This window comes from Daktulosphaira vitifoliae, unplaced genomic scaffold, assembly GCF_025091365.1.
Source record: "Daktulosphaira vitifoliae isolate Bord-2020 unplaced genomic scaffold, ASM2509136v1 Scaffold_3, whole genome shotgun sequence".
NCBI classification, from domain to species: Eukaryota; Metazoa; Arthropoda; class Insecta; order Hemiptera; family Phylloxeridae; genus Daktulosphaira; species Daktulosphaira vitifoliae.
The window spans coordinates 16,235,705-16,260,687 of NW_026099574.1; the positions used below are offsets into that span (position 1 = coordinate 16,235,705).

The 24,983-nt window shown below is 29.2% G+C and overlaps 3 protein-coding genes across 3 annotated transcripts; all 3 read right to left on the reverse strand.

Annotated features, from left to right (window-relative positions):
• Positions 1-239: 239 nt before the first annotated feature.
• On the reverse strand, positions 240-6,760 carry LOC126900328 (protein spaetzle 4). Its single transcript, XM_050675974.1, has 5 exons — positions 6,408-6,760; positions 4,667-4,812; positions 1,274-1,822; positions 1,059-1,181; positions 240-915 (listed from the first exon to the last, which is right to left on the reverse strand). Exons 1-5 carry the CDS (start codon positions 6,435-6,437, stop codon positions 666-668), a joined length of 1,098 nt encoding a protein of 365 aa, XP_050531931.1. The 5' UTR covers positions 6,438-6,760; the 3' UTR covers positions 240-665.
• A 1,674-nt stretch (positions 6,761-8,434) lies between these two features.
• LOC126900337 (protein singles bar) lies at positions 8,435-11,083 on the reverse strand. The gene is made up of 4 exons (XM_050675988.1): positions 10,748-11,083; positions 8,878-9,060; positions 8,675-8,815; positions 8,435-8,619 (listed from the first exon to the last, which is right to left on the reverse strand). The coding sequence occupies exons 1-4, from the start codon at positions 10,865-10,867 to the stop codon at positions 8,545-8,547; spliced, it is 519 nt and encodes a 172-aa protein (XP_050531945.1). The 5' UTR covers positions 10,868-11,083; the 3' UTR covers positions 8,435-8,544.
• A 1,973-nt stretch (positions 11,084-13,056) lies between these two features.
• On the reverse strand, positions 13,057-23,451 carry LOC126900319 (disks large homolog 5). Its single transcript, XM_050675962.1, has 19 exons — positions 23,164-23,451; positions 22,966-23,098; positions 22,727-22,892; positions 20,719-21,827; positions 20,525-20,657; positions 20,297-20,427; positions 18,514-18,790; positions 17,839-18,452; positions 17,521-17,776; positions 16,636-16,805; positions 15,986-16,183; positions 15,619-15,923; positions 15,248-15,560; positions 15,014-15,138; positions 14,684-14,918; positions 14,380-14,606; positions 14,085-14,317; positions 13,798-14,017; positions 13,057-13,726 (listed from the first exon to the last, which is right to left on the reverse strand). The coding sequence occupies exons 1-19, from the start codon at positions 23,201-23,203 to the stop codon at positions 13,617-13,619; spliced, it is 4,995 nt and encodes a 1,664-aa protein (XP_050531919.1). The 5' UTR covers positions 23,204-23,451; the 3' UTR covers positions 13,057-13,616.
• Between the last annotated feature and the right edge of the window lie 1,532 nt (positions 23,452-24,983).

A 24,983-nucleotide genomic window follows, 5' to 3' on the forward strand; every position in this document is an offset into this window, starting at 1 on the left:
ATTTGCATCGAAGCGTTTTTTAAGATAGTGATTTTAATCACTGTCAGATATCACCTACACTTGTACCAACTCTGACGCGTCTCCACTGTGTCGTGACTGTACCGTGCTGGGTGGTTTTACTATTAAAAAAAATGTGTCTCTTGTTAACTAATAAAAACTCAAGGTTGTTTGAAACATATTTTTGACGCGATTATTTTTAAACGCATCAACAATAGGAGTATTAGACGATTATAAATATGTGCCGTATAAAAACAATTATATATTTTCACTGTAACGGTAATACAGCTCGTGTAAATTAAATTTATCAAAAACACCATTGTATAATTACTTACATTGTGTATTTTTCACAGATTAATAAATAATTAAGTATACCATTAAAACAATGTAACGTATCACAAAATGGTTAAAAGTAGCTTAGTACTATTTACACAAACATTGATGGCTTATATACAAAATGTAATGGTCACGATGGCAAACTATTCACACGAAAGTAACCGTTTTAAAAATGTATATATATAAGAGGTATATAACAGATATGTAACACTAAAAAATAATAATACTCATAATAATGACAGTTGGAGTCTCGGACGCGATTAATTCCAAAGTGAAAAACAAACAAACTAACAAAAAAACAAACAAAAGTCGTAAAGTGGAAGTAAAAGAGGTTAAGGGTTCAGCGGGTCCTGGAACCACGTGTCCAGGTCGTTAGAAGTTTCGGTGCGTGGACTACGTGACGTTATCCTGAGGTCGTTGGGCAGATCGTAACAGCGGCACACGCAACACGATGGAAACTTGAACCAATCGGAAAATATGCCGCGACAGTCGTTGGACGGGTCGTACGCCAACAATCTGTGTAAACGGTACTGCTGTTCGCAACGACACCCTTGGCGGCAGAACATTTGTTTGTTTTCAAACCTAAACAGAAAACACACAAACATGTTTACCTTTCGACGAGGATTTGGAGAAAACGTTTTTAAATTCGTTTAGCATAACACGCGTTATTTCCTCGACAAAAATAATACCGATAAGCCTTTAAGTAAAAAAAACAAATCGCTCACGTGCAGCGTTCCCAGTGGACGTACTGTTCAAACGGATAGAGATTGAGTAGTGCTAACACTTCACCTCGGGTGTTATTCGCCCAAAACGGAGCAACTACTTCCTCTTTCACGGGACATGCATTGCTACAGTAAAAAAAAAAAAAAAAACAACAAAAATGTACATGGCCGTGATAACATATTTTGGTGTTGTAAACATTTTTTTGTTATTTACTAACATTCCTTTTGATTTTTGTGGATTATCCGTCGTGGTCGACTCCTCGAAGAAACCAGGCTGCTCCACCTGTTCATTGCGTTCGGAGGACGCTGAAGGCTCTGCGGTGGTCACGTCATAATAGCCGTCCGAGTCGGCCGTGACGTCGGTAACGTCTTCGTCGTCTTCGCCTTCTGTTGTGGTGGGTAATGACGGAAGCGGTAACTCGGTCACGTTGAACGATTGGCTGGTGTCGGCACCGGTGGTAAAGTTGGGTGTTGCTTTTGTGCTCGCGGTGGTAGAAGGTGTAGTAGTAGTAGTAGTAGTTGTACTAGTAGTAGTGGTAGAAGTAGACGATGAAGAAGCGGCGGAATGGAACGAAGGAACTGATGGCTTCGGCGACGGGTGCGATTCGTAGCGGTTCAATGACGATTCCTCCCTGCGCCTGTTCCAAACTCCACCTTCGACGTCATTGGTGTCTAATTCGGCACGTAGAACAGAAATGTGACGCTGTTCGCCATACATTCGTTTCATCAAGCCATGATTTTCAAAAACGAACCGTCGGACAGCATGCCTAGAAAATAATGAACGATACGTTTTTAGAGTGTAGACAAAAACGAATTACATTTCAAAATGGTGTTATTTATGTTTTAGAAAACAATCGGTTTGTCGATGGCGATTTTTTAAGCGGTCTGTATTCACATCAAATATTTATTATACCTCAGATGTATTCTGATCACAGTAATTACTCAAAAGCAACAAGTCAAAAGTTTTTATTGTAAAAAGATGTTAATTTAATAAAAACTAAATACTATTATGAAACTTTAAACTTTAAAATGAAATAAACGAGTTCGAAATTTATTTTTATTTTGAAATCTCTTCGTAATTTTTTTATATTTTCATAAAAAAAAAATAATCAATAGAAAAATATTTCTTTCGATCCGTATAAATATTCAATCCAATTGAGATTCAATTAATTGTAATGCAAATCACTTAAGTTATTGAATTTACGGAGATTTGTTTTTATAAGTTTAAAATATCAATTCTTACTAGACCGTTTTTGCTCAACTACAGAGTAATTCCATTAATACAATTTATTAAAATCATTTTGAAAATCATTTTTTTAGATATTTTAATTAGATTCGTCTTCCAAATCAACTATAATTGAACATATTTTTAAGTCTATTCTTTATAATGGTATCATCTCTATATTTTTAAATGCCAACATACATTAGTTAAATAATTAAAATATTAGAAAATCATCACATGCATAATGAAAAATCGATATTATCAGTTTCATCAAAATGTGTAAATGATTAAATAACCACAGTTTTCTATTCTACAGAAATTATTATTAATTTGAAATAGCTCGCCAATGATTTAGATTAAAAATATAAACCAACGGTGATTTTTTTTCACACAAAAGTAGTATTATAATACTCTTAAAAACATTCCTAATAACTCTATTTACGTTAATAGTAAATTCAGAAGTTTGTTAAATTAATCTCACTTAAGATAAATAATGCTAATTGCCTATTATGGAAAGAAAAAAGCTGTTCCTGTTGTGTTTCAAAAGTTAAAATTGAATGTCTTAAAACGTCTAACGCACCACCATGACAGAAAGTTGTTTATGTTCCTGTAAAAGTTGTCGACGATATTGAATTAATGTGAAGTATTTTTTAGTTAGATTATGGCCAAACACTGTCAAAAATGTAATTTTAATCATTTTGACCGTCTTAAATGTTTACTTAAGAAACCTTACTACATTCATTTATATTTTATAGCTGTCAGTGAACTGCGGACCGAAGATGTCCGATTATTATCTTATAAAATTAACTTTGACCCATAAAATACAATGGATATTAATTGAGACTTTCCAATGTAAATTGAGTCGCTGTTTTCTTTAAGACGAAGAAAAACATTTCACTTTTAAAATTCTCATTCTCTATCTTCATTTAAAATTACTTGATTTTAGATGTTTATGTTGACTGCACATGATTGAACAATAAAATTATTTTCTTTAAATGCTTAAATTTCAACTCCGACAGTGATTATTTCATTAGTATTACTTGCAGTTTTAATCATTTCTAATTGCCATAAGACACTCGTAATTTTAACAAAACATAAAAAAATTAAATAAAACGAACATACGCCGTATGAGAATATCGATGTTTTTATCGACACTAGTGCATTAAGTTATGTTAAAAAAATTTACAGTTCTGCGGTAACGCAAATTAAATATGCCACGTTATTACAAATACACTTATTTTTTCTTCAATGTTTTACTCGTAAATAATTCACAATGTAATAATTTACGGTCGATTACCATACAGTAGTATTTAAAAATGAACTGTAAAATGCGATTCTTTCCATTAAAACTAACAAGTTTTAATTTTACTTTGAATGTTTTTTAGTATTAAAAATGAGTCATCTTGGTTACACTGAGATATATTGATTTTCAAGTTTAACCGTTACCCGATATTGTAATATGAACATAACTGTTTTTTTTTAACTATATTAAAAATCATTTTTCTTATGTCGGGGCGTTTTTTACTTTTGTCGTGCTATTCTTAAATAATTATTTTAACTCGGACATTTTAAAACAATCATTGTTATAATTATTTTTCATAAATGTTTTTAAATATAATTAAAAATTTGTTTATCTAATATTACGTTGTTTTAAAAATTTTTAAAAATACATCAGTAAGATGGCAGTATATTCATTTTTATTCGGATGAAAAATTAACAAACGTTTAAATACAAGTAACTGTCAATATATACGTATCAAGTGGACTCGAATAAAAAATAGCCATTTTATTACGTTGACAACAGATGATCAGAGAACACACTCGTTCGTTCTATTCGTCTCGCGCCAATAGCAAAGACCCTCCGCCTAACTAGGCGACAGTCAAATGATCACTAGAGTACTCTCTTGTATCACTTGGGTATTGCGACGTAGCCTTGACCTGGCGGGACGACGGCCGAATATTTTTGGAATTTTTGTGAGAAAAAGAAAAACACTCCAGTTTTCCTTGAGAACACATACTTTCACCGTATCACCGTTTCCCTGGTACTCGATGTCTCATCGCTCACCCCGCGCACCTCAAAATATACGTTTAAATATAGAACTTTCACTCGTCCATGTCACTTTAGACACACTTTCACCTGCATTTGAGCGCGCGTTACATAAATCATGACGCTCACTACGATAACAATGGCGACCACGGGCGACACTTTCCGCGTGTAAAAAAATCGGCCCTAATCAGATCGCACACAATGAGTAGTACAGATAGCGACCGAGTTTTTGCTTTCTAATAACGGCACGGCTATCATAGCGCATTATGGTTGGAAAGTGTTTTTTTGCGCCGATGGAGCAAACGTCATTTCAAAATTGGTTTTCGTCGGTCGTATGACTTACCATGGATACGTCGATCCGGGCACCATGCACCAAGACTGGGTGTTGAGGTCGCAGGGCAAGTCCGGCAATCTGGCTTTGGCGTTTCGGTACGGTTTCGTGCACGTGCTGTAGCCGTCATAGCCGTAACCGTTCAGATCCAGCGGCAACTAAACAAAAACAAACATATTTTCACCACACCCTGTATAATTTGTACAATTCCGATTGATTGGCCGGTGCGCACGCAGCGCGCGACAATTTCGTGTACGTTATTGCGATTATCGTTACTCGTACAACTATGACCCGGTTCGTATATGTACAAGAAAGAGAGCGAGTAAGTCGGGCAGTAGAAGAAAGGAGCCGTGAAAGTTAAACGTTGGCATTGGAAACTGTGCCATGCAGTGCGGCGTCGACGGTCATTTTTATTGTGCACACAATGTCAAGGTATCTCAACATGTACCGCGATGGCTGCTAACGCGAGTTTTACGGTATCCTACATTATATTATGGGATGTGTATATATGTATATAATTTTTTTTTTACAAATCATGCTCTGGTCATCGCGACAGTAATGTGTAAATTAAACGTAGCCGTTGGAAAAAAAAAATTCTCTACAGTCTTTTATCGGTGAGACCGTCGCACACGTTTTTGGCATACCCATCATTTATTTTATTATTAATGTTACGACCGAAAGAATATCGTCATCTTCCTGTATGAGCCACGCAAGTCATAGACCTCAGACGGTCTATTGTTCTACAAGGACGCCACCGTTGAACTGGAGATACACATTTTTAAACGCCATACACTATGTTTATCGCAATATTATTTGCACATTTAACGACCTGCCCATTAGACGTACCTATCGAGTTGTTTTTTTACCGGCAATCTGGTCTGACCAATTGAACGTGAGGTCGGCATTTCGAGTTTTGGATACGACATGTCTGACTCGCACGTACGCCGCCGATGTGTCGTCCCGGTGCGTACAATTGCAAGCGATCAGTCGTTGGTCGGACTTGGCGTTAGTATTGATGTAAATGGACTACAGCGATTAAATGGACAGGTGTCCGCCGATCGGGACGAATCGGCACACCGTCATATCGGACCTTTATTGATTAATTGAGTTCCATTAACCGTTAATACAAATATAGTAATCTTAAATACCATTGATATTCCCAACGTTAAGGCTCGTGGTCCTGACATTACGGTTTTTGGTTTTGTACTAACAACGGTTATTTCAAGTGATTCAATCCAGTTTTGTGTACGGTACCGAGGTGAAGCTCCGACCTTCACCCTGTTACACGCCGTAACTCCACCCGTCTTGTCCTGTGCGACGGACATCCTTCTACTAGGTCGTCCACCCGCACCTTCAACACTCCGAGACGCGTGATAAAAAATAAACCCGTCCGCCACAGTAGAATTGGAGGGTCATGATAAAACGTACCTAAAAATAGACGCGTTACACAAACGTGAACCGAACGTAAAATAGAAAAATTATATTTTTAGAAATACTTGAAGTTTTAGTTACACTCGATGCACTTTGAATTTTAAAGCGACTGCTCTACAATTCATTCACAGAACACGTGCAAAACTTTCGCAGAAAGGTTAACTGCTCGATGTGTTAGATAAACACCGTAATAAATGCGCAACCCGAAATGTCTCTTCCGCATACACGAAATGTACAAATTGAACTTTACAATAAGAACCTAACTGCGCTAGTATTTAACAATGGCCGTTTTGTGTTGTGATCAATTAAATTGTATACTTACTGCCCAGAGGAGTAGTATCTTTAAGTACATGAGTCGTCCACATGCAGTACACTGTAGGGGCGCGCGGAACCACGCACATGGGTTTCGGACTGACGTTGGCCGGGTGTCGCACGCGAGACTGACTGACTGGTCGCGGACAACGAGCCTCGGACCGGTGGCAGAGTCGGAGGCCGCCACTTCGTCCAACCGCAAAACTGGGTCAGCGGCTCGCGTGCGTCGCTTATACCGTTACGTTTAGCCTACTCGAGCCAATACGAGGTGGGGCGGCGAGGGCTCCCTCGTATGCACACTCACACGTCGTTAAAGAGTCTACATTACGCCGTGGCCACTTAGAGACCGGTACGTAAGGAGTGCCCGCGCACGTAACGCTACGCTTCTCGGGCGCACTGCTCACTTTCACCGGGCCCATCTTTGCTTCCTCCTTTTACTTAGCTTTTGTGTAAACATTTTAATTGCTATTATCAACGTGCATATTTTGTAAGAAGAATATGACAAACGAGACAAAAAAAAAGAATACGACGGTTTTTAAAGCTATTCTCTTTTTACGCCTTTTAAACGCTGTTATGTATTATCAAGAAATATACGTAATCTTAATAACACGGGCAAAAATACTTTTGTCTTCGCTAAATGTTTTTCAACCGCCAAATCATTTTATTATTATTGGTAAATGTCCTTGACGACAAACCATATTTTAAAAATAAATTAATAATATGACTAACATTAAGAAAGTATATTTTATAAACTATTTAACATTTGATTAAATTCAAATATTGTAAAGTATGTTAGTACTTTTATTGGGATCATAAATATCACTTATTGTTTATGTTGACTTAATATTATTTAGCGTTAAAGTCTTTCGTAGTAAATAACTGTTAAATATTACAAAGAACTCGTTATAACACAGACGTGTAATAGAATTTGTCTGAGTTTGATTAAGGAATGAAAATCAAATGTCATTTGTGATCTGCCAACATAAATTAATAGTTGCTACACTATATTCGCCCTATAACTCGTGTATGTATTATACACGTTATATTTTTTTTATTATTATTTAAAAAAATATAAATTTAAAAAAGTGACCACTGAACCTACTCTTTTATCACTGTAAGTATAAAATTCAAAATGAGTTTTAAAGTACACCTTTAGCTTCCTTGTTTTTAATCGAACCTAAGTATATTTTCATGACTTGAAGATTCTAAAGACATATTTCAAAGACTTAAATAATCAACCAAATTCCACACAAAAAGGATTGAGTTCGGTAGAAAACCAAAAAATGACACCCGAAATATTAAAATAAAAATAAAAGTCATTAGAACGTGATCCTGATCGTCGTATTATTGATCAACCTGTCACTGTCATTGCGGATACCTCATAATAACATACATTAGAACTTAATCTATAAAAATATAAATAACACAAATATTTTTATCATTATCAGTATTTTTATGTTATTATTATTAAATGTTAAAATTATGTTCGTTACCGACTGAACTCTGTGATCAATTATTCATCGACATATTTAAAACATCGAATTCTTCCGCTGTTTTCCGTAGATACTTATTGATGAATACTACCAAATTAAACTGAAAATGTATGTTAATCTTTCAACTTTATTTATTTTGACTTGGTTGCCAAATTTTACGAAGGAAAAAATGATTATTATTAGCAATATAATTAGTATTCAAAAACTGACACTTTGCATCCGTATGTTATGTATAGTACATTAACCAATAACCACGTTCAATTGTTTAGCACGTTACAAAACGTCCTTGGAATAAACGTTTGCAGCATAAATAAATAAACAATATAATTTCATTTACCTTCAAAACATTTCATACTCAATGGTATTGTATTTTTTCAAATATAATTTATGTATACAGTCATTCATTCGTAGCAAAACCCATTTTTTCTTTGAATAAATAAAATTATATTATTTAGCTACTCTTCAACTAAATCACAAGTTGTAATATAATGAATTTTTACTCGATGAATTTTATAGCAAATATTGAACACTACTGAGATATAAATACAAACGATTTGTATTGATAGCATAGTTTTATTATTTACATAATTTTACAATTTAACTTATCTAAATTATTAATTTGATAAAAGATCAAATTATGCTGCATGTGTATGTTCAATAACCATTATAATACTTGAAAGCCCAATATGCATCAATAGCGTATAATACGCCGAGTACAAATCCCAAAGCCTAAAATTTATTTAAATAATTACACAGCGTGAAAAATCAACACAATTTTACTTACGTATGCTAAAATGATTGATGTGAAAAACGAAGAGAAAGGTAATATCACGAGCACAGGATAGAGGATCGTGTAAATTATTAATGCAATTAATGACGAACAGCTTATAAAACAAAACGATGCAAAAATACCAAAAAAACATTCCTAGAAGCATAATGTTTCTTTAATATATGACTATACATTGAAATGTTTGCCTTTTAACTTACAAACAATGATGATCTGACTAGAACTTCGGTTTTCTTAGACAGTAAATATGATGCACTGATAACCGTTGTTGTCATTAAGCATCCAGATACTGTTGTTAAAAACGATTCATACGTTGTTCCTGTAGTAGGCAAATATTTATTACCACTGGACATTAGCTGACATTGACAAATTAAGCATAAGACCTAAAAAAAAAACACTTTGATAAAGGTACTATTTAACCATCTTTACCTGTTTGAATTTTTAAGTACTTATCTATTAGCTCTTTTTGGAGGGCACTATTGTCCTAGATCCTTATCAAATACAACACTTATTAATACATTGTCAACTCGTCAAAAAAGTTTAAATTTATATTCAAAAATATCTAACTGAAAAAAGACACTAAATCCACTAAAAAATAGCTGATACGTAATTCGAAAACATTGTTAACTATTATCAACGCTAAACATATACTGACACCTCAACCAAACACTCCCTTATATACCCCTCAGTACCACCTAGCAATGTAATATCACTAAGTAATATTATCATATTTAAAATAAAAAGTTTAAACCTACATTTTTGATCCAGTAAATCTTACATATATTTTTTTTTCAAAAAAATTAATAAAAAAAACACTATATTTTTACAATTTAACAAGCTTTTTTATAATAAAACCGGAACTTTTAAAAATATTTTTTAAATTTCGAGAGAATATTTATGAATGTTAACAATAAATAAATACAGAATTAATTTTTAAATGGAAAAATTTTTTTGTTAAATTGATTTGACTACTTGTTTAAAAATGTCAAATTTTCTTAAGTATATCCTCAACGACATATTTAGGAATAGTAAGTATTTAGGACTTAGTAAGCTAGAGCTTTGGTCTGCCTTTCTCAGGGAGTGAAAATTTTATTTTTTAACGCTCTCTATCTAAAATAATAGAACGAAGTAAAGATTATTTTAGCGTTCGGATTCCAAAAAGCTAAATATGCTACTGTTTATTCCTTTAGAAAAAAATCTCAAAACACTTTATAACAAATAAATATTCAACAAAAGCTTAAAAACAATCCGACTATTGAAATAGGTCCTTATAAATCCAAATAAAAATTTCCAACTTAGTGTAGTTATTTGCATTAATCATTGTTATCATTTTTTTTTGTTTTTTTATTTATTTAGTTATATAATATAATTTTTAAATTACATTGAATAATATAAATATTGATAACTTTCATAAAAGAACAATTAGTATTACCTAAATATAATTATAGTGCAGAATGCATAAAATCTTAATTAATACAAAAAAATATATTTTAAAACAAATGGATTTCAATTTTACTAAATAGTCATAAAAAAATGAAAATTTTTAACTTGATTACATAAAAAGACATTCTATTGACCGATAAGTAATGAATATAGTTATGCCGTTGTGAATGAGTATAAATAAATGAAATCAAAACAAATAAAGAATTTTAATCTTCAATAAATTGTAAATGAAAAAAAATTGGGAACATTTAAAGGAACCAAATTTAAAATTTATGAACAATCTCATTATTATTTAATAAAAAAAAATCCAACAAACATCATTGGGTTTTCTCCTAGATGCAATAGAAGTTAAATTGAGAGATTGATCAGTTCCAAATCCTTAACTTAATATGATGTGTAACAAACGTCTCTGTATAGATTCGATTTATTAATATCACCTGTTGGCTACGGAGACCTAATTATAGAGATGTATATTCAAGAACCGATCTAACGAGAGAAAAGTATAACTTTTTAATACACATTACATGATTAAAATCGCTTCAATTTCTTCTTAAAAAACCTAGTATTCAAGAAGCCTTACTACAAATAAAATAATGTACATATTATTGTGCAATTATTTACACTCACAATTTCAATAATTTTCAATATACCAAAGGATGTAGTAAAGTATTGAGTATTGAAACACGAACACAACATACAGGACACCGCTGTTGGTCTGTAACAACTATTCATTCTTACTACTTGCATTGTATAATATGTTAAGTTGGATAAAAATTCAAAGAACTGCAATATTAATTCATATTAAGCTACGATAAACTTCTTTGGTAAAGAACATTTCACAAACTATAGTACACTACCAATAACTATACTATTTTGAACGAACAAATCTTTAAATTAACCCCTACTGAGAGTATTTTTATCCGTTTGTAAAAACACATGTTGGCTTGACAAATGCGTGACGCTCTTTCATCCGGTCCAACGATGGACCTAAAACCTTAAGATTTTTAGAGATCATTGATTTAGACGAATTTCTAGAATTATTTTAAATGTGTTAATGAAAAATGCTGAAACAAAGAAAAAATTGCACTGCTATATGAAAAATACAAATCAAATTAATATAAGCTGTTTATTAACGAATTAAACTATTAGTATGCAATCGAAATATTCATATGTAAATATATAAATGTTATTAGATAAAACTTTATTTTAAAAATATAACTTTAAGGTAGTACACACCTTTAAGCCTCCCTGTTAAAACAATGTGTACTTTAATGTTCTAGAAGTACTGAATCATCATTTAGACTAGTATTTTTTGGTTTGATACTTTTTTCATCATAAAACTCAACTGATTAGCTACTGAACACTATTTGCAAGTAAATGACAGAAAACAGTTTTATAATCATTAATATATGTATATCTTAAAATTTAAGAATTAGTAAAAAATATTTGCGTATTTGAATTATATCGTATAAAATTCATTAGATAATTTAAATAAAAAGTAAATTTTTTAAAGCAGAAAATTATCGTCCTTTCTCATATTTCTAAACTTTACAATCCTTTGTCCTGTATTCTATTCAACCTAATGTAAACATTTTTTATCTAATAATCAATAAAGTCTCCGTTCTAAACATTACACTGTTATTTGCAATTTTCTTTTCTGTTCTTACATTACCAAATTTTTTCGTCAAACTCTCAAATTGATGTAATTTATACGTACTATAAAAAACAATGGTATGGTAGTTGGGATATGATATATGTGACACTCATCCGTTCCATGACAAAAATAATTATACGTCGAAGATACAATATTTTTCGTTTGGAGGGGAAATGAAAAACTTTCTTATAAGAAAATGTTTATGTACTTTGTATTATATATTAAGTTTGGGCATAAGACTTTAACATGTTTATAATAAATAAATAAAAATGCAATATAAAATATTTGCACCAATCTAAATAGACTATTTTTTTTTGTAATAGATTTGCATACTTATACTCAGTAGCACAATTAGAAATTTTTGTATGGAGAATCCAGATAGCTTTTAGAACGAAGAGTAGTGAGAGATGCACCTCTCCACTATTCCTCGTTACTAATTTTTTATGTCCATAGAGGTTCTGGACCCGAGAACCCCCACTTGGTTGCAACATTGATCCTACTCATATTATTCAAAGTGTACGTTCCATTTTCTAAGGTGCAATTTAATTATGAGTCATGTTTAAAGCCCACGGCCTACGCTTGCTTGTATTTCATTAAAATTATTAGATAAATTTCACATTTTAAATTTCAAGAGAAACATTAATTATTATTAAATAGTTATTTAAACGCTAAATACCCCAAAAAAAACTGTTTATCGAAATATACCAGTAATTTTTTTTTACTTCAGTTTATATTCCATTTAATTATAATATTCTATTGCTTTTGAGTAACATCATTTTCAATAATGATTTAATAATAAAATTCATTATTATTTCATAAAATTATATTTATCTAAATAAATCCCTAACTAAACACTTCAAATATATTATTTCAATATTTATAACTATTTTATTTTTTTCTAGTTATTTTAAATCAATCTATACTTCGAAAAGAACTCAAAATTGTACATTAGTAAGTTTCATAAAGCGTTTTAATAATATAAGACGTTTTACATTATTAATTAAGTATACTCAAGCATTTGTTTACCATAAAAAAAATCTGATCAGTGCTTTTTACCAATACAAGTTATACGGAAAAATAAAATGTTCAATACAATATTAAATAATTCAATAATAATATCACATGAGCAAAGCCCACGAAGCCATAATTGAACAGATTACTATAAGTGTTAATTTTTTAAGCAAATATCTTCAATCTAAATAATTTACTAAATTAAAAAAGGATAAGGCAAAAGTAAAGAGACAAATGTATTACGACATCCATAAAAATTCAAAAAGATGAATAAGGACTTTTATTAATAACTTTTATTATGTAATTATCATAACAGTACCATCACTAAATAAACAGTTTCATTATACCTTAATATTCTTTCTACTTAAATAACAGTTTTAACTTTCAAACAAAATAATTATCTATCCATTTTTTATATTTTTAAAAATATATTGCATCAGATACATAAAAAAATAGTAAATACATTAAACAATCAATAAAAAAAAATATGAATAACAATATCATCGTAAAATTCATTCATGTTAAATTTTAACAAAAAGTACAATTTTGTTGTCTAAGAAAAAACATCAAACAATAATAAATTCACAGTCAGATAAAAAGTATTAATAGAAATAAACATCACAAAATAGTCAATTGTAATAAAAATCTAGTATGATCCAACATACAATTCACACAATTAATGATCATATAAAAATCTTTGAAGTAAACCCAATTCAATTAGAAATAATATTATGTATTACATACTATTACTAATAATAAATTGTATATAAAGTAACAAATTTAATTTGTTTTGGACGGAACATTGAATTAACTGAAGTATAAGTATATGCTCTACAATGGTGTTGGTGATGGAACCCACAATGTTTTGCTTTGCTCTAAGTCTACAGCGGCTTTTATTTGAGTACACATGTATGCCACATTAACTCCAGCTGGTATAATTGCTAAAATTAATAAAATAATTATTTAATAAATTTTACGTTTTCAAGTAAAAAAATAGCCATGAACAACAAACCTGATATATAATGACGATATTCAGATTCTAGTTTTAAGGCATGTTCGTACATTTCTTTAGCAGCCTTAGCAGAAATTTTGTCATGAGATGACCGCGAGTCTTTAGCTTCTTTAACCTGTTTAGTGGATTTGAATTTAATCAGGAGAACAATAGGATATATGTGATGACGATGAAGTCTTTCAACACTAGTTAAGCCAATGTCAATAATACAATGGCAATTCTGGAGAAAAAAGTAACAGGTTAAATGTTATTGTTAAGTACATTACAATACTACATTAAAAACATACTTTTCCACATGCTTCTTTTAGTCCAGAAACGGAAACACATTCATAAACAGATCCTTTTTTGCGATAATCTATATAAAGGCTATCAGCAACACCTTTTTCCATAGAAGCTTGAGAACAGTGTTTTACTTCTGGTATGTATTTCATAAATAAATCAGGAAAATCTGCGATTAACTTCTCAGTAACACAATCAGCTAAAGGTCCAACTACCATCACAGGACGAATATTTGGCTCAGCTAAAACAAAGTAAAACTTAATTTATATTTTGATTCTGACAATAAAAAATTATAATACATACAATTTAGTCTAATAACTCTTTGATAAGAAGCAATAACAAGAGAATCATCATGCAGTGTCCCAGAGTCACTGCTATACCATCCCAAATTAATGTTTGAAAAACTAGCTAATTCTTTAGAATTACTACGTTGATGTTTTTTACGCCTAAAAAAACTACGTCTTGTAGCGCGCCGGGCATCACTTTCAAGTTCACCTCCATTTCGCCTTACAACAAGTTCTTCTTCAACCCTAAAAATATTTAACAAAAAAAATTAATATCTATATTATAACTTAGTCTTTACAAATAAATAACTTTTGTATATTACTTGTATTTACTAGGTATGATGCCCACTTGTTGTTTATAACCATTGTGATCGATCAGCCAAGCTCGCCAATTACCAGGAACTCCATTATACATTGTATTGTCAATATAGAGAACATCGTCTTTATGAAATTGTAATTGAGAAGAATTAATAGATGACTCTCCAAGCTCAGCTGTGCGATCAAACAGTGCTTTAATAAAGAAACTGTCTCCAGGCTTATCTTTGATTTCATTATATCCTATGTTTTAATAAAATTAAATAATATGATTATTATTAAGATTAATAATTATAGATTTATCTTAGATATTATTTTGAAAGTATAAAACTACAAACGGTCAATTAAGTACTGAGCAAGAACAGTAACTTTATCAGCTGGTTTAGCTAGTTCATAAGCAGCTTCTTCTGCTGTAGCTTCCCTTAAGTCTGTTCCATTATATTCAAGAATGCGATCACCAGTTCTATTAAATAAATAATATTAAAAATAAAATAAAGTATTATTATAACAATTACATAACTCAAGTTACAATTACTTTAATTTCTTGTAGCCAATATTTGAAATACACTTACCGTAAACCAGCATTATAAGCTAATGAATTAACAGTCACACTGTGTACAAATATTCCAACTGCATTTCCACCAACTAAACTTATTCCCAAATTACTACATTTTCTTGTTTCCATAATTAAATATCGTGGCTCGTATACTCTTATACCCCTATTTTCAGAATTTCTATCACTTTTGCGACGAGTTAAGGTGGCCATTCCATGAGCAATAACAGAAGCCCCTGCAGATTTTCTATTTACTGAAGGAGAATTACATGGTGTTGGAGTTTCTGAACGACTACTTGTAGAACTTTCAGCCCCTTCTAATTCTTGATACTCTATAAATATATTTTTTATCAAAACATTATTAATTTAAACAAGTAATACAAGTCATACTGTCTGGACTATACTGAACCAGCATAGTAATAGAATTGCCACACTGACGAAGAACATTTGCTGCTAATTGATAAGTTGCACTTCTCATATTTATTCCACAAACTTCTAACAATTGATCACCAACTTGAAGCCCAACTTTAGAAGCTACACTGTGTTCACTTACAGTAGAGACAAACACCCCACCACTATCAACACAAGATATTTGAATACCTAATGGTTCTACAGATTTTTCAATACTTATCCATCTTAATTCACCAGGTAAAGGACCACTACCAACACCTCTGAGTAATGGTTTTTTCAAATATCTAAATTAACAAAGCATATGTAATTAAATTTTTTAATTTATATTTCAATTTTTAGCACATACTTGGAAGCCCAACCATAGTCTGGTAATGACTGACGTTTATTAGCTGGCATAGGTATTTGTCCAGAATTTAAAACTTCTACTCTAAAAGTAGGCATTGGACTATCTCTTTCACTACTTACAGATCTATCAATACTCCCAGTAGAAATACCAACAGCTCCACCACTACTTTTACTTGTCACACTTGGATTAGATGGAATTCTGAAAAAATTAAAATAAAAAATTAATATTAACACATGATAAGTTGGAAAAAATTACTCATAAAATAAGAGTGGTATTGAGAATTTTTTTTTTGCTTTTATCCTTTCATCCTTTATGTCTAACTTTATTTATTTATTAACAGTAATATGTACATTTACTAATTTAAATTTTAGAAAATAGTTTATTGATAATAATCTTAGAATAATTATTTCAAAAATTATAAACAATTTAACATATAGGTGGTAGAAGTGTGGCTAAGATATTCCTAGTGATAAAAATAGTCATAGCCTGTATCACACTTACTGTCTATGCTTTAAAATATACAAACGAAACACTATGTATATCATGTCATACTCAAGTATGACATAATATATAATGTATGACTTCTATTATTTATTTATTGAAATATTTTTATTATTAAAAATATACCTTCTATAATTGTTAAAACTGACCTAAATCTTGGATTTTCTCTTTTCCTTGGAAATGTGCCTATTTCATAACCATGATAAGATTCCGGCATGTCATCACCTCGATAACCTATGTTAGTTATAATACGATGAGGAGATCTAGTAGTGTGTCTATTATAATGCATATCAACTGAAGGAGAATGACCGTGATGAAACTAAAAATTTCCAAATATCAACTTAATTACAGTTGATTCCATTTTTATTAATACATTATCAAATGAAATAATTGATACATTATTATTCACAGGATATCTTAACACTATTTTAATAAACGAAATAGTAAAAAAAAAATATTTTGTTTTGATTAATTAATGTATTGATTAATGTAAATGTAATGCAATTAATTGTAGTGAGAACAGCTATGATGTATGGTTCAGAGTGTTGAGCGGTTAACAAGAGAATAGAGCAGATAATGAATGTAGCAAAGATGAAAATGTTTAGATAGATGAGTGGAGTAATTTTGATAAATTTAAATATAATGCATTTTTTTTTTTTTGAATTTTGATAGTTACATATGTAATCTTTTTAAAATATTTTTTATCCTTTACATTATAAGGATGTCAAATTTTATTTTTCAAATAACAACATAGATATTTAATTATTATATTATATTTATATTTTCTTAATATACATCTTAAGAAATACTGCAATAGATAATTGAAGTATAATATTTCAAGCAGCACTTTAATAGAAATATAAGTACATATTAATTTTAGATTTTCAAAAATAGCAGCTATTAATAGCAGTTAATTTACTATAGCATTAATAGTATTAATTAATGATAATTCATTTTTTACTTCTAAAATTGTAAGTTAAATAAAAGAATTTGTATAATTAAATTTCATAAACATACAAAATTAAAACTCTTACTTGAGTTACATGACTATAAGGTGGTTCAAAACAATAAAGCATTGACTCTCCACTATGAGATGGTGAAGGTTGAGAATACCTTGTATATTGTGGAGTAAAAAAATGGTGAGGATTAGTTGATGGTGAACCATAAATATGAGAAAGAGGTCTAACTACTGGGCCATCTCCAGCATTACTTTCAGTATCACTGTTGACATATTTGCCAATTTTTTTTTTTGCATAGTATTCCATTACATCTTTGCCTACTTTTCCAGATCTATTATAAATAAATAATTTAAAATATTATAATTTAAAAGATAATTAAGAAAAAATATATACCTGACTGAAAAATCTATTGAAGACGTATCTGATTTTGAATTATTTTGTGGGGACCAAGAAGGAGGATTATTCAAAAGAACCGATAATGGCAATCTTTCTTTATTTTTACGAGGATGGAGAATAGTGCCAGTTGTGTGCTCAATTACAGGACCACTTCTAGCTTTAGGCCAAGTTCCTCCATTTTTATCTAAATTTTTTGGTTTTCTATGGCGACTAGATAATTTGGTTGCAGTAGGTGCAGGATGAGGACGAAAAGCATCAATGACAGAATCCAGTTCAGCTATAGCATCTTCTTGATCACGTTCTGATATAGAATTGTTAGCAGGTGAAGGATTTCTGTGTGGTTTTTCAGGAACATCTAACATAACTCTTCTTGATTGTACATACTGAGGTTCTTGATATGTCTCTTGATATCTTGAATAGTTTGTTTTATCTGTTTGAGTTGTACTATTAGTGTATTTTTTATAAACATTATCACGATTAGTTCCTGAACCACAATTGCCAGCACAATAAGTTGACTTCATAGTTGTTATAGTAAGAACATCTCCAGGTTCATGTAGTAATAGCATGGCTTCTCTAGAATTTTTGATATTTTCTACAGTTTTGTTATTTATCTAAACAAGCACAATACTCATTAAAATTTCATAATCATATTCTACATAAATTTTTACTTACACTTAATATTCTATCTCCAACATCAAGATTTCCATCTTTGGCTGCTAGTGAACCAGGTGTTATTTTGTTAATATAAATACCAGTTTCTAATGAAATTCCATGATCATAATTGTTCACCTGAAGTTGAGTAGTGAATAAACTCCTAGATGGTGAAGCAGGTTTCCTTCTGCGAACAACTAAAGTTGCACTACTAAGAGATCTTACAGTTTCCAGAACTAATCGTTTACTAATTGATGAGCAGTCTAAACTGTTAACTCTTAATATGCAATCATTAACTCTAAAAATAAAATGTTATATATAATACATTTAAAAAATAATTTTTGTGTGCTTATCGAAAAAAACTGTATTTATTTATATATTGACCCCTTCCATTTAAGACATTTAAAAAAAATAGTAAAAATATAAGATTATTATAAACATATAAAACAAAATATATAAATATAGGCCCTATGTTATATGATGATCAATTTTAGGTAAAACAATCATTTTCTCAGAAACGCTTAAAAAAATTATTTGTTCAAAACACTACAAAATTATATAACCAATATTTTTTTTGATTCTTTTAGGAATCAAAATATCTTAACTTCAATTTTTTTTAATGAGAAGATATATTTTTATTTGATAGTATGATAGAGAAAAAAAGTACAAACAATTTTATTTCTGTAATTTTTTTTATTTGATCAACAGTTTATGTTTTATGATTATTTAAAATAAAAATTTTACGCAAAAATTCATCATTAATTTGATTTTTTTAATATTGTGGACAGATATAATATTTTGCAATAGCCAATAAAATATTTTTTATGATATTTATCAATAAAAGTTTTCCACGCTGATAAATGATAATGTATGATAGTATTATATTTACATACAATATAAAATTATGCATTTATTAATAGACATGAGTTATTAAATATAACATTTCTGTATATTGGATAATATTTTGTTCAATAAAAATTAATTTATGTCAAAAAATGAAAAAGTGAAGACTTTTGATATTCCAACAAAGAAATATCATTAGCGAATTAATCTTAAATTACTTAATTTTAACATGTTATAACAGATAAAATTGTTTATAATTTTTTTCTTTCATATTATCAAGTAAAAAACATGGATTCCGAAAATGAAAATTTAGATTTTTTATCTATAAAACAATGAAAAAAATTATTTGATTACTTAATGTTGTAAAATTATTTGAACCAAATAATTTCTCTCTTTGCAAAAATTAAAATTTTTCAAATATTTTTAATATTTGGGAGTGTCTTTCTTAAAATGAATCACTTTATTTACTCTATAACAAAAATAAATTAATTTATAATATTTAGCAATAAAATTCCTTGACCTTAAATTTTATATTTTAATCAAACATATTCAAGGTAACTTTCTAATAAACACAAAAACTCAATAATTTCTAATTTCTAAGTACTATTTGTATCTGTTAAATCAATATAATTAGGATACAGTCGTCTCCACTGTTTAGGGTCGAGATCACCTATTTTGGAGTATAAAAAGGTTCAGACACTTTCTCTTACAAGAAGGCCGTATAGAGGCCATAAAATCGTTAAAAAATAAATAATATTATTATAATTAAGTATTTTACAATTAAACATGCACTAATTAAATAATATTAAATTTGTTGATTATTATTAAACTTGATTATTTAAATAATAAATGTAATAAATATTAATTTATTTCAACTTAGTATACACTGTAAAAATGAGGTTAATATCAGAGTTGAATATGAATTTTTTTTTATCTAGAGTTAATAAAAAGTAATTCTCACCTTAGTTTTCTAAATGCTATGCTACTTTTACTAATTGAAGATATATAAATTGCATTATCATTAGGATATAAAGGATCATCTCTACCTCCTAATAAATCAATTCCTAAGTCTTCATTTGATCCTAATGATCCCTAAAATAAGTTCAAATCAAATAAGTTTTAAATAGTAAAAGAAAATTAAACAATATTCCAATTGCTACAAAAAAAGTTAACTATTTAAATTGCTCACTAAATCAATGTTTAAAATTTCTGTATCCCAATCTTGAAGATCAGTGTCAATTGCAGAATCTTGACTATACCGTCCTGTTGCTTGCAATTGCAAAATATGTGCTTCCTTTTCTAATTGTGCTTCCATTTTTTCTCTAATAAAACAAAATAATAAGTGAAAAGATAACCAAATTAATCTTAAACTGTTTGCTATACTTGAGATCATTGAGCTCTTTGGCAGTGTCACTCTTTTGTTTCATTATATCATCACAGTCTCTCATAGCCCGGGCTAACTTACTAACAGCATCATCACGTTGTTTTCTTAAACTATCACAAAGAGTTCGTATACTTTCACGTTCTAAAACAATTTTATCACGTTCACTGAAAGCCCAGTCACGTCTTCTCTTTGAAACTTCTGCTTCTTGTAATGATTCTTCAAGTTCTACATGATATTTATCAGCTAACTTTCTTAAACGTTCTATTTCTTGATTTGCTTGATCTAAATTATCCATTTGCTCTTTTTGACAAGAATTGTATAAATCTAAGGCCACTATTTGTTCTCGTGAATCATTTCGATTTTCACGCTCCCTATTAAAGCCATAATCTAAATGACTCTTGAATTCTCTCTGTGATTCATTTTTTGCTGTTATCTCACCAAATCTTTCTTGATAATCATTACACTCCTTAAGTGCTTTATCACGATCATGCAATGCAGATGAAATTTCACGTTTCAATGATTCAACATGTAATTGAAGAGTCTTTTTGTCTTCACGACATGATTTAATTTCATTTTCTAATGCTTTATTTTTGTTATAAGCTTGAGATAAATCTTCTGACAGTTTTTCGAGTTCATTATGTACACTATCACGTTCACTCATAATAAGTCTATATTCTTTAACAGCGGCATCATGAGCTTTATTTAAATCTTTTAATTCTTTGCTACTTTTTACACTATATGCAACAGCTGCTTTCATTTCTTTAACTGCTTCTTCATGCTGTTGCTGTACTTTTTGTATAGCTTCCTGAAGATCATTTCTTTCCCTGAGTGTTAAATCCCATTGGCGTATTGCAGCTGTACACTGTTGTTTTAATCCATCTCTTTCACGAAGTGCTATATCACGCTCTTTAAATAGTTCATTACACTGTTTTTTCAACTGATTTATTTCATCTTTCATCATACTCATTTTATCTACAGCTGCTGAATGTGTAGTACGTAAATCTTCAAAACCTTTACGGAGAGCTTCATAATTATCTAGTCTAGAGTCATATGACATAAAATGATCATTAAGGGAATCTCCACTAGCTGTATCATCTTCAGGAAGATCCTACAAAAACAAAAGATATAACTCAGCTCATAGACAATATCATTTATAGTAGGGTATTGATGGTTTCAGCATCTCGTGGCAGTTTTTATTTAATATTTCCTTAAATTTTTTTGTTGAGCAAAAAAAAAAAATTTTTTTAGGTTATCCTGTTAACCATTTCTAATTACTGTCTACTTCTAATAATCCTTAAATATCTCACTTATTAAAAAACTTAGTATATACATAAACGTAAGAACATAAATTATGAAACACATTATATACATTTTTACCAAAAATTTATCAGGTTTATCAGCTTAGATGCTCCCAAAAGTCTCAAGGATACCCTTTTTGTGACGCCCCAGATAGCCCCTTATGTAAACATACCACTAATCACATACATTCAGTGTTGTATCCAAGTACACTTCAGGGAAAGCTAAAGAGACATTATATAAGTTATCTATCATAAACAGTAGTAATGTAATTACACAACTTTTTTTTTTTATAAAATAATAAACAAAAAAAACTATTTCTTGATTGCATCAATGTTTAAAGCCTTCAAACAGTATGCGGCGATAAAGACTAATTTCTTTTTAGTTTTTTCCTCTAGTGCTATCGTAGTTTAATATTTAAAAAATAATTTAGTGATAAAATAATATATCTACAAATAATATTTGACAAGTTATTTACATTATGCTTATAAAAGTTTTATCATAATTTAATGTATATTTTATATTAATATAAAAACTTAAATGATTAAAATTTTTAAATAACTCTTACGTTTTTGAGTAGCTTAATTAATTAATTCGTATAGGAAAATGTATACATTATATCATGATATAATAATTTAATAGATATTTCTCTTTTTAACAATTAAAATAATATTTCTTCATTTATAATAGAATTAGTATTTAAATACAGACCTGTTGTGATCTTTCAAATTGTTTTTCAACAGCTAATTTAGCTCTAAGAGAAGAAGACTCCTGGGCAGCTTGTTCAATTTGGTTTATCATCACTTGATTTTGACTTCGATAATATTCTAGCTCTTTTCTTGTTTGATCATATCTACGCACTGTTTCTCCATGTTGTCTAAACATAGAAACATGTTTATCACATTAATAATTTGTTAATTATAATTACATAGTATAATAAACAGACATACCGTCTTAATATCACTAATTCATGCATTGCTTTATCACATTGTTGTTTAAGTCCATCATAATCTCTTTCACGATTACTATTAGTATCCCTATTTCTATCATTACTTCGATCTGAATAACTTCTTGTTAACATATCTAAAATAAAAAAATTAAAATCTGTCAAATTTATACTATGAACTATTTTGAATCAATATATTTACCCGTATTTTTGGAGTTATCAATATTACTATTTGAAGACATCTTACAGTTTTAAAAATTTCAATAAAATTATTAATATTATCATAACTCAACAAAATAATAAAAAAAATTCAAGGTTTTTTTTCTAAATGTGCAACCATAAACATAACGGAATTTCATGAATCGATCATTGTACTATAAGGTTGATACTATCAAATAAATTCATTAATATACAATTTATTTTCTAAAATTTCACTACTTTTTATTAAAATAACCAACGCGAGCATTTAATTAAAAAAACACGAATTATACTATTCATTATATAATCTACATACTACAAAATAACATAGTGCTTTTATTTTGTTATTATTTTTCAAAGAAAGATAGAAAGATAAATAATATTAAACAACTAGAATTTAAAGAAAACATATGATAAATTATGGTAACCTCTTACAGATTAGGTTACTTGTCCTTCAAGTTTTAACCGTGGTTAATTTTTGACCATAGACCAAACAATACATTTTTAATATTAGACCATATTTATTTTGGTACTAAATAATTTCTCTAAAACTTACTCTTTTTGCCAAAACTATATTGAAAAAATTATACATCATTTATGGTGTAGCTCGAGAGGTGAAGATTTAATATTTTTTATTATCGGAAGAAAAAAATTTTATCCCGAGATTTAATGGATATTATAGCCAAGTTTACCTAGCCCTCAATTAGCCAAAAATTAAGCGATACAAATAAAAGGGCAGTGTTACTTATGAAAGTACATAAAATGCGAGTATATAAATTATAGAAAAAATAGACTTGATTACAATTGTAATATCACTATTAATATAGTTTTTTCGAATGGGGTATTCTAAAACATGGTTCAATTTCAATTGTTTTGTGATGATACATCGAAGTTTAGTAAAAAAATGGATTTTTATTGTTCTCATTTTTAGTAACAATTTACCTGTTTCCTTACTTTTCAAACACTTATTACAACCTTTAAAGCCCAGAAACTGTCTAAAATACATTATCATACATTTAAATCAGTCGAGAATATAAACAAGGTCTGCTTTGATAAGGAAAACAATAGAAATCTGATATTTTCCAGACTTAAAAATAAATTTTTAATTAGATATCTAGTTGCAATATATCTGTGCTTATAACCTCTTTTATTATGATAATTAAAACAAAAATTATAATTCAAAATTAAAATGTATTATTTGTATTATTGTCGGCATTAAAATTATAGTTAATAAATAGTAACATACAGTTAATTAAAGATGGTAATTCACAACAATATGTATACAATATAAAAAATTGTTTATAAATTATATTATTTTTTAATGGTATTATAGTTACATAGAGTTAAATATTGATTAATATATTATATTTCTACAATTTTTAGTTAGTAATACATCTAATGTACTTATAGAGCATAATAATATGCTCAAATTTTCATTACTACTTTCAAAAATTTTATTTGAAAAATAACATTATAACTTGTAATTACTAATTAGGAAACATTTAAAAAATGATGGAACTAACTAAAATATAAATAAATAAATTATTAAAAATACTGGGTATATATATGCATTTTAGCATCTTAAAAATATGAGGATAAAAGGAATAGTATAAACAGATATAATTTAAATAAACTATTAAAGTAACAATTTTTTTTAAAAGCAATTATAAAAAAAAAAAGGTTGCGAAATACTGGAGGATAACATCTAGTAATTTGCAATAATCAAACAGTTTTTTAAATATTTATATAAATTCATAATTGGTATTATAATTTGTACTTTGACTTTATTAGAACCGATTTAATAAAATCAGAAATAAGACAATT

Bases quoted from the DNA above. Each gene is read 5' to 3' on its own strand.
- LOC126900337 (XM_050675988.1), bottom strand. From the start codon at position 10,867: ATGCAAGTAGTAAGAATGAATAGTTGTTACAGACCAACAGCGGTGTCC. The intron at 8,816-8,877 runs GTAAGTTAAAAG...TTATGCTTCTAG, and splicing joins TAGTCAGATCATCATTGTTT to GAATGTTTTTTTGGTATTTT. The intron at 8,620-8,674 runs GTAAGTAAAATT...AATAAATTTTAG, and splicing joins CATCAATCATTTTAGCATAC to GCTTTGGGATTTGTACTCGG.
- LOC126900328 (XM_050675974.1), bottom strand. From the start codon at position 6,437: ATGTACTTAAAGATACTACTCCTCTGGGCA. The intron at 1,823-4,666 runs GTAAGTCATACG...ATTATTTTCTAG, and splicing joins CCCGGATCGACGTATCCATG to GCATGCTGTCCGACGGTTCG. The intron at 916-1,058 runs GTGAGCGATTTG...TTTTCTGTTTAG, and splicing joins GTCCACTGGGAACGCTGCAC to GTTTGAAAACAAACAAATGT.
- LOC126900319 (XM_050675962.1), bottom strand. From the start codon at position 23,203: ATGTCTTCAAATAGTAATATTGATAACTCCAAAAATACGG. The intron at 22,893-22,965 runs GTATGTCTGTTT...TTCTATGTTTAG, and splicing joins GAATTAGTGATATTAAGACG to ACAACATGGAGAAACAGTGC. The intron at 15,139-15,247 runs GTAAGTGTATTT...TTTATTTAATAG, and splicing joins GCTTATAATGCTGGTTTACG to AACTGGTGATCGCATTCTTG.